The sequence below is a fragment of the Phyllopteryx taeniolatus genome, chromosome 7 (genome assembly GCF_024500385.1).
Source record: "Phyllopteryx taeniolatus isolate TA_2022b chromosome 7, UOR_Ptae_1.2, whole genome shotgun sequence".
Lineage (NCBI taxonomy): Eukaryota > Metazoa > Chordata > Actinopteri > Syngnathiformes > Syngnathidae > Phyllopteryx > Phyllopteryx taeniolatus.
Window position 1 is genome coordinate 27,077,329 of NC_084508.1, and position 18,092 is coordinate 27,095,420.

The following is an 18,092-nucleotide window of genomic DNA, read 5'->3' on the forward strand; positions in this document are numbered from 1 at the left end:
GTGGCTATGTAAATGATAAATGTGTATAGGACCAGAGTTAAGTGAGGGGATACCCAAGAAATTCGTATAGTCAGAAGTTATTTGTCACAATGAGTGAGTGGTCCCACACCCAGTGAATAAGTCCCAAGGGTGTGTGCCTGCGGACAAAGGCAAGTGAATTTTATGTTTCACACCTGTGACACCATGGCCGCTACATTTAGTTCAACATAGATAAGAAAAAGCTTAATGTGGGTGTGTTAAATATTAGTATGTGTTGCGGGTTGGACTTTGCACATACCTGGTATACGTATGATCATAATTTTTGGTATACCTGTTCCTTTCCTCACAGAATATTTATCTGCACCATAAATGTTATTAATTTATTGTAAAATCTTACAGTTGTTGGGTATTAAATTTAGTTTACACTTTTCTTGTTTTCTTGCAGACATTCAGGAGTACTATGAGTTAACTATCCTTGCTGACAGCCAAAGTTCAACCAAACTCTTAGCTGACACAGTGACACCTCCCTCCGACAGCCTGTTAGCAGAATTTATGGCAGCACCTGAGTTTACCTCTAGTCCAACTCCAGTTTCTGGAGGACCATGCCAGCCTAAATACATATCTCCAAAAACAAAGTCAATCAAGTCCCAAACTCCTCTAATCCCATCTGCGACACCCACAGAACAACCTACTTCCCCTCCAACGGAGCCTTGTATTTCTCAGTCACAACCAGCCAAGGTCAAGTACCGTGCCCCGCCTCCTCCAATCCAGGATGAGGCCTTGACGTCTACTGTAGTGGAGATTTCAAAGCCCTCGTCCCCCTCTGGAACCACAACTGCAGTAACATGTGGTGTGACTTCCTGCACAGAGTCTCCATCAATAACACAAAATCCGATATCACAAAATGGTACAAACGCACCTCTTGATGCCGCCAACACCATTTTATCTTCAGAATTCTCCTCCACTACTCCGGAACAGCAAACAAGTCCTGCCAGTCCAGCTGATCTTGTGACTGTTTCAAGCCTCGTCTTGGGTACCATCCAAGGCTTAGTGTCTCACAAAGTCACCCAACCTAGCACCACTAATCACACCAGCCCAGCTACCAACATAGTCACAGATGCTACCATCTTCACTTCGACTTTGAATGACGATAAAGGCTCAGGCGAAAACACTCCAAAATCAAGTCCGACGAGTCCCAGCCAAGTAAAACTTACACTTGGTAGCCACAGTCCCACCAGTCCTTCAGAGCCACAAAGCAAAGGACCCCATAAGAGGTATTTAAAAAGGTTAACTTACATAGAAGTATTTAAACAGTTTAACATACACTTACTCTCTATATATAAATTCTTATTTGGTGAACATTGCACACATTAATAGCTGTGATTTTCTTTTTTTTTTTTTTTTTTCTTTTTTTCTTTTCTTCCAATTCCACATTACACTCACCCTCATCCTCTGAACTCTTTATAGCGTAACCAGCCCCGGGCCACTGAAAATCATATCGTCTCCCTCTAGCCCTGGTCCGGCCAGTCCCAGAGCTGCTCTAAGCCTCGGGGTCAAGGTAAGACATCTCTCTCCTATTTTTGATGTAATGGAATGTAATTTTGATATTTGTAACTGGATGGGCGGCACGGTGAACTACTGGTTAGAGCATCTGCCTCACAGTTCTGAGGACCGGGGTTCAATCCCCGGCCCCACCTGTGTGGAGTTTGCATGTTCTCCCCGTGCCTGCGTGGGTTTTCTCCGGGCACTCCGGTTTCCTCCCACATCTCAAAAACATGCATGGCAGGTTAATTGCCAGGTCTCTACATTGCCCCTAGGTGTGAATGTGAGTGCGAATGGTTGTTTGTATGTGCCCTGCGATTGGCTGACAACCAGTTCAGGATGTACCCCGCCTCCTGCCCAATGATGGCTGGGATGGGCTCCAGCACTCCCGCGACCCTTGTGAGGATAAGCGGCTCAGAAAATGGATGGATGGATGGAACTGGATGGTCACGGTTCGGGTCCCGCAGCAGACAAGTTGTTAGAGTGATGCTAGTCTGCATACTGAATACGGTTGAGGTGGCCTTGAGCAAGACACCCAACCCCCATGATACTCAGCTCAGGTGTGCAGTCACTGTTTGTGCACCCCATCACTATCTGTCTGTCTGTCTGTCTACAACCCAAATTCCAATGAAGTTGGGACGTTGTGTTAAACATAAATAAAAATGGAATACAATGATTTGCAAATCGTGTTCAACCTATATTTAATTGAATACACTACAAAAACAAGATATTTAATGATAAACTTTATTGTTTTTGCAAGTAATCATTAACTTGGAATTTTATGGCTGCAACATGTTAAAAAAAAAAAGCTGGGACAGGGTCATGTTTACCACTGTGTTACATCACCTTTTCTTTTAACAACAACTGAGGACACTAATTGTTGAAGCTTTTTAGGTGGAATTCTTTCCCATTCTTGCTTGATGTACAGCTTCAGCTGTTCAACAGTCCGGGATCTCCGTTGTCGTATTTTACGCTTCATAATGCGCCACACATTTTCAATGGGAGACAGGTCTGGACTGCAGGCAGGCCAGTCTAGTACCCGCACTCTTTTACTACGAATCCACGCTGTTGTAACACGTGCAGAATGTGGTTTGGCATTGTCTTGCTGCAATAAGCAGGGGCGTCCATGAAAAAGACGTTGCTTGGATGACAGCATGTGTTTCTCCAAAACTTGTATGTACCTTTCAGCATTAATGGTTCCTTCGCAGATGTGTAAGTTACCCATGCCATTTGCACTAACACAGCCCCATACCATCACAGATGGTGGCTTTTGAACTTTGCGTCCATAAAAGTCCAGATGGTTATTTTCCTCTGTGGCCCGGAGGACACGACTTCCACAATTTCTAAAAAACAATTTGAAATGTGGACTTGTCGGACCACAGAACACTTTTCCACTTTCCATCAGTCCATATTAGAGGAGCTCGGGCCCAGAGAAGCCGGCGGCATTTCTGAGTGTTGTTGATAAATGGCTTTTGCTTTACATAGTAGAGTTTTAAGTTGCACTTACGGCTGTAGCGCCGGACTGTATTTACTGACATTGGTTTTCTGAACTGTTCCTGAGCCCATGTGGTGATATCCTTTACACATCGTCGGTTTTTGATGCAGTGCCGCATGAGGGATCGAAGGTCACGGGCATTCAATGTTGGTTTTCGGCCTTGCCGCTTCCATCCAGTGCTTTCTCCAGATTCTCTGAACCTTTTGATGATATTATGGACCGTAGATGATGAAATCCCTAAAGTCCTTGCAATTGTACGTTGAGGAACATTGTCCTTAAACTGTTCTACTCTTTTCTCACGCACTTGTTCACTAACAGATGAGCCTCGCCCCATCTTTGCTTGTGAATGACTGAGCAATTCAGGGAAACTCCTTTTATACCCAATCATGGCGCCCACCTGTTCCCAATTAGCCTGTTCACCTGTGGGATGTTCCAAACAGGTGTTTGATGAGCATTCCTCAACTTTCTCAGTCTTTTTTGTCACCTGTCCCAGGTTTTTTGGAACGTGTTGCAGCCATAAAATTCTAAGTTAATGATTATTTGCTAAAAACAATAAAGTTTATCAGTTTGAACATTAAATATCTTGTCTTTGTAGTGTATACAATTAAATATAGGTTGAACATAAAATGCAAATCATTGTATTCTGTTTTTATTTATGTTTAACACAATGTCCCAACTTCATTGGAATTGGGTTTGTACATGTTTAAAAACATAAATGACTTTAAACTAACTTTAACATTACCAAATGCAAAGTTTATAATTTTTTTTCTCAATGTCAACATTGCTCCTTCTGTCCAATTCCGCAATGTATGTGCAAATCTCATTGCATTAAATTAAATCCTTTGTTCAAACTGAATATTTAAGTTTGACGCTAAGCTGTACTACAGTATAGCTAAAAAACAAACAAATAAAACCATTTAATTCAGAAGCAAATTTTTGAATGAATTGAATTAAAAAAATAAACATATGACAGCTGTTATTTTTTCTGTATCTATCCATCTCTCTCTCTCTCTCTGTCTGTCTGTCTGTCTCTCTGTCTCTGTTTGACTGTCAGGCCCCAAGTAGGATTTACTCTTGTTTTTATGACAAGAATGTTGGACTGCATGTGTCACTCCAGGGTGTACCCCACCTCTTGACCAAAGTCATTATTGTTATAACGGATGATTTTGTAACACAAATGGCTGCATGATTTCTTTTTCTGTCCACCAATATGCAGTGTGCTTTACCAAATGTTGCGGAATACATACTACTTGTGAATACAATTCCTGTGCTTGAATTTCTTACCCATTTTTTGTCCTATTTGGTATTTGCTCTGCCTGCTATTATGAAATGTGTTTTATACCATAATCCTAACTGTAATCCGCAATTTATCACAGCTGGTATTGAAAAAGCGTACATTTAAAGTGCCAACTTAATAGTGCTTGAATTAGTTTTATCAAACTTGCATTGAGTAATGCATCAATGAGAATGAGTGGTTTAAATAAAGGGTGTCCAAATTTCACTCATCCATCCATTTTCGTAGCAGCCTGCAGCATAAACTAAAATGAACATTTGATTCGGCGTTCTTTATAACCAGTATCAATATCAAAAATATGAACTAAAAGGCAATGTGTGTGGCACTAACCCAATTGACTTAATATTCATTAAATATTATTTCAGCTAAAAGGTAACTATAGCATTGTTAAAATACTTATTTGCGACTGTCGATGTGCCCTGCGATTGGCTGGCGACCGGTTCAGGGTGTACCCTGCTTCCCGCCCGAAGATAGCTGGGATAGGCTCTAGCAGCCCGCGACCCTAGTGAGGATAAGCGGTAAAGAAAGTGGATGGATGGATGGACTGTTTTATCAAGTTTTACCTTGATTTCCTGTTTTAAGCATGTAGCCTTTTATTTTGAAGGGTATGCACCAGAACTCAGAATTTTGGCACGGAAAAAAAACTTAACAAGACCCCGGCAAAAATAAATTTAAAACAAGACGCAAGAAAGAGTGTAATGGATAGAAGCAAATGCTCTATAAAAAGTTGATTCCTTTGCCTACACACCGATGAGACACAAGGTTAGTGTTTGTGATACTGTGAGACGTTTATGTGAAATTTCTCCCATTTCATTGTGATGTAATGTTGCTAGTTTGACCTTTGGTGACATTTTAGCTAAATGTTAAGCTTGTAATGTGACTATCTCTAATTTATTTCCAGTATGGTAAAATAATTTACATTTTATTTTTGTGTTTGTCATCAGCGTTGGTTTTTGCCGCTGCTTTGTTGGTTTTCGCCACTTTCTTCTTCTGGGTCGGCGGACTGTCGGCATCGAAACTGGGAACTTAATTTTTTTAATCTGAATGATTCCGGGAGACCCGGAATGTTAGTCCCGGTTCCAATCGATTCTCGATGCCCAACCCTACTTGTGACACTTTGTCATTTAGTGAATGCATAGCTTTATCACTGCGGTTTGAGAGCATTATCTTTCAGTTCAGATATATGAACTATATATTTAGCACGTACGTACACACACACACACACACACACACACACACACACATTCACACCCACTGTTGGCAGTCATACAAATAGACTGCAAGGTTGACTTACATTGATGAAGTTAATCACATTTATCTCATTAAGATAATGGATTAAAAAGACAATGTGCTCCCAGCTGAAGACGGGTGGGTTACTGCTGGGGAATACTTAACTACATCTGCTCTTAATCTGTTTGATTCCTTTCTTTGACTCATCACCTTGTCTAACCTTTCACTGTGTCTTGTGGTTTTGACCACCACATTATTATAATCCGTATTCTGTAACTATACATTTATTTCAAGTGTACATTGAGTCAGACCTTCTGTAAGTTGTTTTAATTGACATCCATTTGTGGATGTTACTTTATATCTAATATTTATATCATCCTCTTTCTTTTACCAATACAATGTTATGATGCTATTTTCCTTCCTTTGATCCTATTTTAATTGTCTTGTATGTCATCATTGTGTTGTTGTTGGTGAAGAAAACAAGACTCTCTCATAAGAAGCTTACTGTAGGCTACTTATGGACTTTAGTGAGTTGGAGTATTTTGGGACAGACAAAGAGCGACAAGAAAATGAGAGTGGGACTCACGAAGGCCGGTCCTTCTACGCACCTTCTAAACAGGTGGTGCAGTCTTGTATAGTAACTGGGAACAGGAAGGCGTACTGACAAGGAGAGGACATGAGAGAACTTCCCAATCACCGTTAAGATTGTTGACCACATCTGCAGCAGGACTATCTTTCTCCAAATCTAGGAAGTCCGTATGACTGTAGGCTCTACACCGGTTTTGAAGAACTGGACTGAGTCACTAGATGTTGGGATGACCCTGCCTGTTCTACGGCTGACAGCTATTGGGGTACCACAAGTGCTACATGTGAAGATGGACCATCATAACTCTACGCCCTCAGTCAATGTAATGTACCTTCATGTATTTACAGTAGATATTAGTTTGCTATTAAGCTTTTTTTCCCCCTAGTATCCCCTTTGTCATTTCAGAGTCAAACACAGCACAACAAAATTAGCATTTTAAGGCAGTACATGTATATGTATGTGCACATACACAAAGGTATGTTTCAGTCCTTTTTAAAAAATGCAATCATGCACCATAAAAACATAAAAACAAGTCCAGTATAGCATACATGAAGATTCTTTCTCATACATATTATCCAGTACCACGTTAAGAACTGACTTGGACATATGCAATAGTCCCTTTATCGTACATGCTATTGCTTCCCAAATTAACATGGAGCAAGATGTATGTCAGTCGAGCAACATCGAATTCCTGATCCCTGTATTGTAATTAGTGATGCCAGGAGTCACAGAGATTGCCTGACCTAGAAGAACTGTGTAATTAAGAGCTATTAAGCCAGGGACACATTATAGGTTTAACTGAAAAGAATGGCGAGTTTTTAACATTAAATTTTAAACACATTATACAATATACCCCACACTGCCGTGAATGTTTTTTTAATTAATTTATTTTTTCTCCAACCTGACTAGTAATTATGCTTATTTCTTTTGTCAGTCTTATGTGATTTTTGACACGCAGGAACAACAATCCCACCATTATAAGTCTTCTCCTTAGTGATTTAAATGTGGATTTTAATTTGGAATAGATTTTCATTGGGCTAACATCTATGAAGTTGATCTATAACTTCATTATCTTCACACACTGACATACAGTAATTGCATGTCTAAAAAATATTTAGGGATTACTTTGCGGTGCATGCATAAAAGGCAACTTAGTTCTGGATATTCATCATGTGCAGGAGCCCTTATTTTTTAGTTTTGATGCTCGCACCCCCAACTGTAAGCCAATTTAGAGACTGTCGGCAGTTGGGTCAACTTAAGCAGTGTATTTAAAGTTACAAAAAGCTATTGAAATCTGTAGTGTGGCAAGTTTGAGTTAACATACTTAATGGGCAGCCAGTGGTGGTTGTGAGCAAAGTTTGGCTGAATTGGAGCAATGGTCAATAAAACAGTTTGCCATGCCATGTCTGAGTACAACCAATCTCTCTCGCTCTCTCTCTCTCTCTGTATCGCTCTCTCACTCGTTCTCTCTCTCTGCATTATTATTGACAGCACGGTGGGAGACTGGTTAGCACATCTGCCTCACAGTTCAGAGGAGCGGGGTTCAATCCCCGGCCCCGCCTGTGTGGAGTTTGCATGTTCTCCCCGTGCCTGCGTGGGTTTTCTCCGGGCACTCCGGTTTCCTCCCACATCCCAAAGACATGCACGTTAATTGAAAACTCTAAATTGCCCGTAGGTGTGAATGTGAGTGCGTATGGTTGTTTGTTTTATATGTGCCCTGTGATTGGCTGGCGACCAGTTCAGGGTGTACTCCGCCTCCTGCCCGATGATAGCTGGGATTGGCTGCAGCACGCCCGCGACCCTAGTGAGGAGAAGTGGCTCAGAAAATGGATGGATGGATGGATGGATGGATCTCAACACGTTTCTTCTACTGTACATTTGATATTGAGATGTGGGCAAGTTTTATTCCATAATACAGTATAATACGTATTGTATTAATTGCTGGCTCATGATAATATCATTATCTTTGGCAAAATATTAATATATAATACCAGAGTTACTCTGCAATCCCGACTAGTCATGATACAGACTAAATAATTGTATTTACATGCGGCTCGATTCCGTCTTTGGTCTAACCCGTGGTCATTTACCATATCATAATACTGTGTTATTATATTATCCTTACATAGTGTAAACCTGTGCAATCATTCATAATCAATCAATTAATTGAAATGTTTTATGGCATACAAATGAATATACATACAAACAAACAAAGACGATTGAATTATTAAAATATTAAAACATCTTCAGAGGCTGTTGTATCCAACATTTGCCACACAGTAGCACTATATGAATGTATCCCAAAATAGTCAAAATGTTGGGTCCAGTACCATTAACAACCTTTTCAAAAATAGCTTACAAGTTGAAATAAAAGAAATATGCTGTTCTGGAACCTTAATGTGGCTGGATAAAATGGACCAGCTACAGTGGGTATGGAAAGTATTCAGACCCCCATAAGATTTTCACTCTTTTGTTATATTGCAGCCATTTCCTAAAATCAATTAAGTTCATTTTCCCCCCTCATTAATGTACAACCCCAATTCCATTGAAGTTGGGACGTTTTATTAAACATAAAAACAGAATGCAATGATTTGCAATTTATGTTCAACCTATATTTAATTGAATACACTACAAAGACATGATATTTAATGTTCAAACTGATAAACTTAATTGTTTTTAGCAAATAATCATTAACTTAGAATTTTATGGCTGCAACACGTTCCAAAAAAGCTTAATTGGAATTGGGGTTGTACACACAGCACGCCATATTGACAGAAAAAAACGGATTTGTTGAAATTTTTGCAGATTTATTAAAAAATAAAAACTGAAATATCACACAGCCATAAGTATTCAGACCCTTTGCTCAGTATTTAGTAGAAGCACCCTTTTGAGCTACTACAGCCATGAGTCTTTTTGGGAATGATGCAACAAGTTTTTCACACCTGGATTTGGGGATCCTCTGCCATTGGATGGTAAACATTGGTGGACAGCCATTTTCAGGTCTCTCCAGAGATGCTCAATTGGGTTTAAGTAAGGGCTCTGGCTGGGCCATTCAAGAGCAGTCACAGAGTTATTCTGAAGCCACTACTTTGTTATTTTAGCTGTGTGTTTAGGGTCACTGTCTTGTTGGAAGGTGAACCTTCGGCCCAGTCTGTGGTCCTGAGCTCTGTGGAGAAGGTTTTCGTCCAGGATATCCCTGTACTTCTGTGCTAGCTGATTTGCAGCAAATAATCAATTGCTCACTTCAGTCAGGCGAGTTTCCTAAAGCTCTTAAAGTAGCTGCCACTAAGCCTCTGCTAAAAAATAGAACGCTGGACACTTCCATGTTAGCAAGCTATAGACCCATCTCAAATCTCCCTTTCATAGCCAAGATTGTTGAGAAAGTTATTTTTAATCAACTCTGCAATTTCTTGAACTTCAATGGACTTTTTGACAAATTTCAATCAGGGTTCCGAACTCATCACAATACAGAATCTGCTCTTATCAAAGTGCTAAATGATTTAAGGTTGAATACTGACTTGGGAAAGGTGTCAACTCTGGTCTTGGACCTCAGTGCGGCTTTCGATACGGTAGATCATAATATACTGCTGAACAGGTTGGAAATGTGGGTAGGACTAAATGGAACAGTCCTTAAATGGTTCAGGTCCTTCCTGGAGGAAAGGAGTTATTTTGTAACCATTGGCTGTGTTCAATCTCATCGAATGGCAATGACCTATGGGGTCCCTCAAGGGTCAGTTCTTGGACCCCTCCTGTTCAGCCTGTAAATGAGACCCTTGGGTCAAATTCTTCTGATCTTTAATTTTGACTATCATAGCTATGCAGATGACACACAGTTATATCTAGCAGTGCCTCCAGATGACTACAATTAAATTGAGGTGTTGTTCAATGTCTAAAACAAATTTTCTGGATGAGCCAAAATTTTCTTCAATTAAACTACAACAAAACTGAGATAATTGTTTTTGTCAATAAAGAAAATAGGATTGCTGTTAGTAAATACCTGGAGTCTTTTAAAAAAACAAAGTCCAAAACCTTTGTGTTCTGATCAATTCTGACCTGACTTTCAACACTCATATCAAATCAATGACTAAAACTGCCTTCTACCATCTGAAGAACATATCGAGACTGAAGGCTTGCATGTGTCAAGCAGACCAGGAAAAGCTCATCCATGCTTTTATCTCAAGTAGACTTGACTATTGTAATGGTCTTCTGACTGGACTCCCTAAAAAGTGCATTAAACAGCTGCAGCTCATTCGGAAGGTTGCAGCTCTGGTTCTGACCAGAACAAAGAGGTCAGAGCATATTACTCCAATTCTAAAGTCTTTACACTGGCTTCCCGTCAAGTTTAGAATAGATTTTAAAGTTCTGCTACTGGTCTGTAAATCACTAAATGGTTTAGGTCCTGAATACATGAATTAAATGCTAATGGAATATAAACCCAGTAGCGCTCTGAGATCGACTGACTCAGGTCAAATAGTGGAGCACAGAGTCCAAAGCAAACATGGTGAAGCAACATTTAGCTATTAGGCTGCACACAAATGGAATATGTTCGCCCCAAGTGTGCATGTTTTTAAGTCCAGGTTAAAAACTCTTCTTTTTCCCCATGCTCTTTAGATAATTTCTTGCACTGTACGCTCTTTTAATTATATTTCCCCCCCTCTTTGTTTTAAATGTTTATAAGCTGTTTTTTCTTTGTTTTTAAATGCTATTAATCATTTAAAGCACATTGAGTTACCTTGTGTATGAAATGCGCTATATAAATAAATTTGCTTTGCTTTGTACTTGGCCGCATTCATCTTTCCTTCGATTACAACCGGTCGTCCTGTCCCTACAGCTGAAAAATAACCCTGCAGCATGATGCTACCACAACCATGCTTCACTGTTAGGACTGTATTGGACAGGTGATGAGCAGTGTCTGGTTTTCTCCACACATACCACATAGAATTAAGGCCAAAATGTTCTATCTTGGTCTCATCAGACCAGAGAATCTTATTTCTCATCATCTTGGAGTCCTTCAGGTGTTTAAAAATTTTTTTTTTTTTAAAGCAAACTCCATGTGGGCTTTCATGTGTCTTGCACTGAGGAGAGGCTTCCGTTGGGCCACTCTGCCATAAAGCAGCGACTGGTGGAGGGCTGCAATGATTGTTGACTTTCTAGAACTTTCTCCCATCTCCCGACTGCATCTTTGGAGCTCAGCCACAGTGATCTTTGGGTTCTTCTTTACCTCTCTCATCAAGGCTCTTCTCCCCCAATTGCTCAGTTTGGGGAACAACCAGCTCTAGGAAGGGGTCTTGTCGTCCCAAATGTCTTCCATTTAAGGATTAAGGAGGCCACAGTGCTCTTAGGAATCTTAAGTGCAGCAGAATTTTTTTTGTAACCTCGGCCAGATCTGTGCCTTGCCACAATTCTGTGTCTGAGCTCTTCAGGCAGTTCCTTTGGCCTCATGATTCTCATTTTCTCTGACATGCACTGTAAGGTCTTATATAGACAGCTGTGTGGCAAATCAAGTCCAATCAGTATAATCAAACACAGCTGGACTCTAATGAAGGTGTAGAACCATCTCAAGGGTGATCAGAAGAAATGGACAGCACCAGAGTTAAAGCAAAGGGTCTGAGTACTTATGGATGTGTGATATTTCAGTTTTTCTTTTTTAATAAATCTGAAAACAATTTCAACAATTCTGTTTTATTTCTGTCAATATGGGGTGCTGCGTGTACATTAATGAGGAAAAAATTAATTTAGGAAATGGCTGCAATATAACAGAGTGAAAAATTTAAGGTGGTCTGAATACTTTCCGTACCCACTGTAAATATCAAATAAAACACTCTTGGGAAATGAAAAAACATCTCATAAGAGCTGATCATGTTATCATATTCAAAAATGTAATGTTACTGTGTGGGGAATTGTGATGGATGGAGCCTTTTTGGATATTGAATCGTTTCACTGGACACTCACACCGACAACCATGCACATACACACACTGCATAGTTATTTCCGTGCTGGCTGACCTACAAATGTTAACATGTAGTGCATGCCTGGGAGGCATATGAGATTGCATTCTCTCTGTTTCTCTGTCACTTCCTTTTTTAATTAAACATGTCTATCTTACTTTTTTCTCTTCTCTTCTCTCTTTCCTAATGTTAATTATGTAGCAATTTTTAAGAAAATTTTTTTTCTTACAAAAGCCACAATGCCTGTGGCAATAGCAGATGTAGTCATTTGTGTGTTGTTGTGGTGCGTGTGCATGGACTCCAGCTGCTTAATAGCAATCAAAAGATCACATCAGAAAAAAGATGAAAGCTCAAGTGTTTTGAATGATCAGAAAAATAATTAGAAATGCCTGAGTTTAAATCTAATTGAGCTTGCACATGCTCATATCGTTGCTGCTTCTGTGTTTCTTTTGATTCAAACTTTTCACAGTTCAAAGAACTGAGTAATATGCCATGAATATGATTTGAGTAATCTAGGAATTACTGTACAATAATAAAAAAAATAAAAAAATAAATGGTGACACAGCAAAAAAGTGAAATAATGTCAGCTTTTACAGGCATTGAAAAAGGGGCTACGGTACAGAAAACTGCTCGGGTATGTTTGAAGGTCCTGATAACTGTTTTGTTGTTGTTTTTTTAACCAATTTAGAAAATATATAGTTTTAGTTTCTGCTTTTTCTGAAACTGATACATTTGTTTCAAGTTATTTGTAATAAGTTATCAAAACTGTTTGGTCCTGTCTGTATACTAAATTAATTTGGTTACTGGCAAACAGTAACAGCCCGGGTAACTGTACAGTTAGCAACTTCAGCACCTGCAGTGTTGCTTACTTGTGTATGACTATACAAGACAAAACATTGTTATAGCTAGCAGAGAGGAAGAAAAGTTGAATGATAGAAGTTATGGGAACATGAAAAAGATTAGAAGGATATTCTTCCTACTCTCTGTGCAGGTCTGGTTCTCTCTGTCACTCATTGAGCTTGCTGTTGAAAGGCGGGGCAAGAGAGGCAGTGGAGCAAAGAGCAGGAGGAAGAGAGCAAGCGGGGGAGAGAGGGAAAATCGAGGGAGAAAGAGAGAGGAGGATAGCGATAGAGTAACAGAGGCAAACATTCAGATAGTGAGAGGACATGGACGGCTGGCACAGCTGCTGCAAAGAGGGACAAGAGAGACCACATCCATACTGACACTTGCATACACAGACTTATTTGCACACGAATAGACATTCATCCTCACATACACACAAATGCTGACAACAACAACACACACGTGCTGACATATTTTTGTACACACAGTTACACGCAAGTATCTTGGAGATGTCTCTCTCTGCTTGTTAACAATCTATGAGGATTATGCTGATGAACATGATGGTGAAGATGAAAACGATGAAGAGCAAGATGGACAGGATGCTGGCCTGCCAAAGCTGAGGACCACAACCAGGCGGTGGGGGGGCAGGGGTGGGTGAGTTTGTGGGGCAGGATGGAGGATGGTTAAAGAAGTCATGCATGTTTGTTTGTGTGTGTGTGTGTGTGTGTGTGTGTGTGTGAGTGTGTGTGAGTGTGACAGTGTGCATGCATCCCTGTCAATTGTGTGAGTGAAGGCGAGGATGCCCCCCCAGCGCAGGACCAGCTAGCTAACGTTAGCCACATGTTGTGCCATTGCAAAGTAGCATGCACCAACAACACCATATCTCTGATGTTTGGATGCAAGGTAGGTTGAAAGTTTGTGTGTAAGAGTGTGAATGTGCGTGTCTGGTATTTAGTAACTCATTCATTCATCTTCCGTACCGCTTATCCTCAGTCGGGTCGGAGATGTGCAGGAGCCTATCCCAGCTAACTTCGGGTGAGAGGCGTGGTAGACACTGAACTGGTCGCCAGCCAATCACATTTAGTAACTGTTGTGGAAAAACACAAACTTGTGAAGGGACTTTTGGTTGCTGTTGATTGAAGTCCTAATTTGGAAAGCGGGATTGTGTTTTACTTGCAAACCTTACTCGTAGCAATTTGTCCAGTGATTATCCCAATGTTTGAACATTTAAAATAAATGTAAAGTATTTTTAACCATTGATTTCTGTGAGATATAGTTGCTTGTAGAGTGTCTCACTAGCTGCAGGATTACTAACAGACATTTTACAAAACTTGGTGGAGTAGCTGTTCACAGTCTAAGAAAAAATGCCTAAATCTTTTCAAATAAAACAGTACTGTAGTTCAACAAGTCATCACTATGGTATATAAATGATACCTGGCACCAGACACAGAGCAATCTGAACAGAGTCGATGGGCCAATCAGAATCAGAATCATATTTATTTGCCAAGTATGTCCAAAAAACACACAAGGAATTTGTCTCCGGTAATTGGAGGCGCTCTAGTACGAAAACAGACAGTCAATTGACAGAGAACACTTTTGAGACATAAAGACTTTGCGAAAAACAGTCATTGAGCAACAAAGGGTTGCAAGTTATCTGGTAATGCCGGTACATTTATTTATTTGATTTTTTGTGTGACAATTGTGCAAAAAGATGCAGATACCTCTCGCACTTAGAGCAGTTCGAATGACTAATATTACAATAGTCCAGTGAAATGACCATTGTGCAAAGGGCGCCGAGACTTCAAGCGAGTAGTACGATAGTCTGGGACAATGTTGATTGTGCAAATGTTGCAGATACTCCTCAGGAGTTCTGACAAGTGATGAGACAGGCAGAATTTTTGTAATTTTTTTTGTAACTGGACTGGAGATGAGAAAACAAACTGGTTTGACAAGTTAGGATGACTTGACTAAGTGTAGGCGGCTATTCAGGTGCGTGATATGGCCTCATAATTACATCACAATATTTTTAGGAAATATTGCAACTATGTTAGTTATGATAATATGAGGGGGTATCAAAAAGCTTTGAGCCTTGGGTATTTTTTGTTACATTCAGACAGTACCATGCTTCACACCTGATGTAGATGAATGTGTTAGCTACTGATTGTATGTAGAATAATATTGCTGGCTGTAATTGTTTAGTCACAACAAGTTGTTGAAGGGACATACCCTCAGTGAGTTGGCAAAATGGACAAAACTGAGTACAGAGTGTTGGTAAAGTTTCTAGTCCTTGATCGTCAATCTGCCAAGATGACCCCAGGTCAGGATGGCCAACAACCAGTATCTGCCCAAAAAACATTGAGATCGTATACAAACTAGTGATGGAATATCACTCTTTATGAGTGAGAAGAAGCAATTGGCATTTCATTTAGATCCATACACAGCATGCTTCATGACAAACTCCACTTGTCCAAGGTATGGGCAACATGAAATATTTTAAACTTTTAAACCCATACTTCAGACCTGTTTCATACGAATGAACAAGTTAAATCTTAAATCATCTCAAATCTTTTACACAGACACCATTATGTTCTTTTTTCAACACATTATTTGTAATATTGAAACAACAGATCTTAAAGCTTTTGGAAAATCAACAGTACCAAGACTAGAACACTCCAACCCAGTTCATTGTAAAAAGACTTCACAGCTAACTTCACTGATTCTACTTTAACATAATGCACTTATTTCCACTTTTTAGAATTAAAACATCATGACAGTGTTGAGTAATTAAGCCTTATAGTAAATTTCATTATGCTCTTATCACATACAGAAATCAATTAATGCAGTTCATTCATGCAGCTGATGCAAAGGGGTCCCATGCATCTACATTCACGTTGCAGAAATATGATCTTAAATCATCACTCATTGATGTGATTTATGAGGTGGTAACCTTCCTCAATGGAGCCACAGAGAGACCAAACAAGATAACAGTCACCATATTTTGTAGTTAATGTGGCATTTAACCGTTTTTGCTAAGTTGTGTGTAAACGGTGGCTTTGAGGGACCTTCTGCTACTTATTTGATTTACTGTAGGGTTTCTTTATAAAAGATGCTGATGCCTAATTGAGTTGACTAACTGCGGACTGAGTGATCTTGAAAATGGGCTAGGTGTAGGGTCGGGAACAATAAACCGATGCGACCGGATATCCATCCGTAAAGGCGAGCGATACGACTGTATCAGTAGTAGACCTCATTATCGATACAAAGTCCCCCAGGAATCCTTAGATACATTGGTGGGAGGGCTGTGGACCGGATATCGTGAGGCTAGGAATCGGTTGCCTGAAGTTTTTACGCTGTGCTCCGCCGCAGTCCGTGTACATAATTTTATGTTTACAGTCAAAAACAACAGTGGTGGGTAGTAGTGACATTACTAGTTAACTACATTTCTCCTTAGCGTGACTATTTAAACATCAAATAGATTTTCAGGAGTCAAAGCTACTTTTGTGGTCACAGTGACAGTAAAATAGCATTCACAGACATTACATTTCCCCCGCAGTTGTAAATCCAACGTCACGTACCTTTTTTTTTTTCTTAAACCAGCCATCGACACCGCCGTAGTGTAAACATTCAGACGAATGGCAGAGGTGGTTACATTTTGGCAAATCCCATGGGCTATACCTAAGCAAACTAATGCTTCTTCTCGAGCCGTAAGAGTCCACTTATACATTCCAGTGTTGGTACTGTGCGACCCCAAAAGGAAACTTCCGTAAGGACACACGGCCAGGTATGTCCTGAAGCTAACACAACAATTACCAGTGTGATTTTAAAAGAGAAAAAAAAAAAAAAGCCAAGCGGTGTCTGTGTGCAGTGGCGGTCCTAGTTTAAATGGCACCGGGTCTTAAATATTGTTTGTGCAGATTATTTTTCTTTCCAAAATGAATTGTAGTGGTCTATTTGAAAATATATGAGATATTTTATATATATTTCTTTTTTCCAGTGCCATAAAGCAACAATGCTTAGGGATAAGTGGTCTTTTACCTGTTTGAAAATAGGGTTAGACAAATGCAATTTTATAGAATTCTGTTATTTCAAGTCAAGGTTCTTTATGAATAACATCTCCATCAACAAATTTTAACTATCACATTTTTTCTGCATCAAATTGAATCATATCGCTCTCACACTAATTGAATCGAATCGTATTGCTCCCATACTGAACCTAATCGTATCGAATAATTTCGCAGAGAAAGACATCATTTTTTAATCGAATCATAATTGTGTATCTAGCTAGGTGAATTAAGGACAGTGAGCTGATGAAAAATAGTGGTGAACTTACCAAAATGACTGGAGTTAACACACTAGAGGAGACACTGCAGTGACCTACTATGGAAGCAGGGCATTGACAGTTAGTGGAGGAACGGGACAGAAAGCTGATGACAAATCATTATTGGTTGCCTTTCTGGGCCACCATGTGTCTGTCCACTATAAACAAATAAGTACTCAAGTATCAGTCAAATGGAAAAGGACCAGAACGGGTATCAGACAAGGAGGTGACAATAATATACAAAGGCAAGATTAAATCTGATGATCATTGGTCTGAAGAATCTGGGTTTGAATTTTAAGGAGGAGGAATCCTGTGATGGTAAGAAGGCAGGCGTCTATTGACAAATCAGACTGATAATTTGTTGGCGTTAAGGCTCCTGGCCACCAATCTTACAATCAAAATTTTCCAAAATCAATTGAGGGAATCAAAAAATCTAGGTTTGTAATACTTATCTCAACTAACTTAAATTATCCGTTCAGTCTGCTGTGTCCTTTGTGCTTGGCACACCATTCCTTACCCATGGTAAAGGAATACCCGTCTTCTTCCTGAGTCTTCAAGTATTACATAACATCAGACCACACTTAGCGGATGAGCACTGACTAAAATTGTCTGAAACTCTTAAGTGGAATTCCAGCTCATAAAACATTAATATTTTACGTAGGAGCTGACGAAATTTTGCTTTTATATGGAAAAACTATGTTTACACACTGTGAAGCTAACCTCAAATTACTTTGTAGAGGCCTTTATTTATATATATATATATATATATATATATATATATATATAGGTGTGAATGTGAGTGTGAATGGTTGTTTGTTTGATTGTGCCCTGCGATTGTGTGTGTATATATATATATG

General features: G+C 39.6%; 1 protein-coding gene across 9 annotated transcripts in view; it reads left to right on the plus strand.

Moving 5' to 3' along the window:
• Positions 1-18,092, plus strand: part of LOC133481290 (discs large homolog 1-like protein) — a 128,123-nt gene that overhangs the window by 9,175 nt on the left and 100,856 nt on the right. For 5 of the 9 annotated variants that reach the window (XM_061780474.1, XM_061780476.1, XM_061780475.1 and 2 more), the window contains exons 3-4: positions 425-1,253; positions 1,447-1,537. In XM_061780474.1, coding sequence (XP_061636458.1) covers positions 425-1,253; positions 1,447-1,537 — 920 coding nt within the window. Of the gene's footprint in view, positions 1-424; positions 1,254-1,446; positions 1,538-4,249; positions 6,449-12,852; positions 13,821-18,092 lie in introns of those variants that run through there. The other 4 variants (XM_061780480.1, XM_061780484.1, XM_061780481.1 and 1 more) reach the window with 4 other exon arrangements.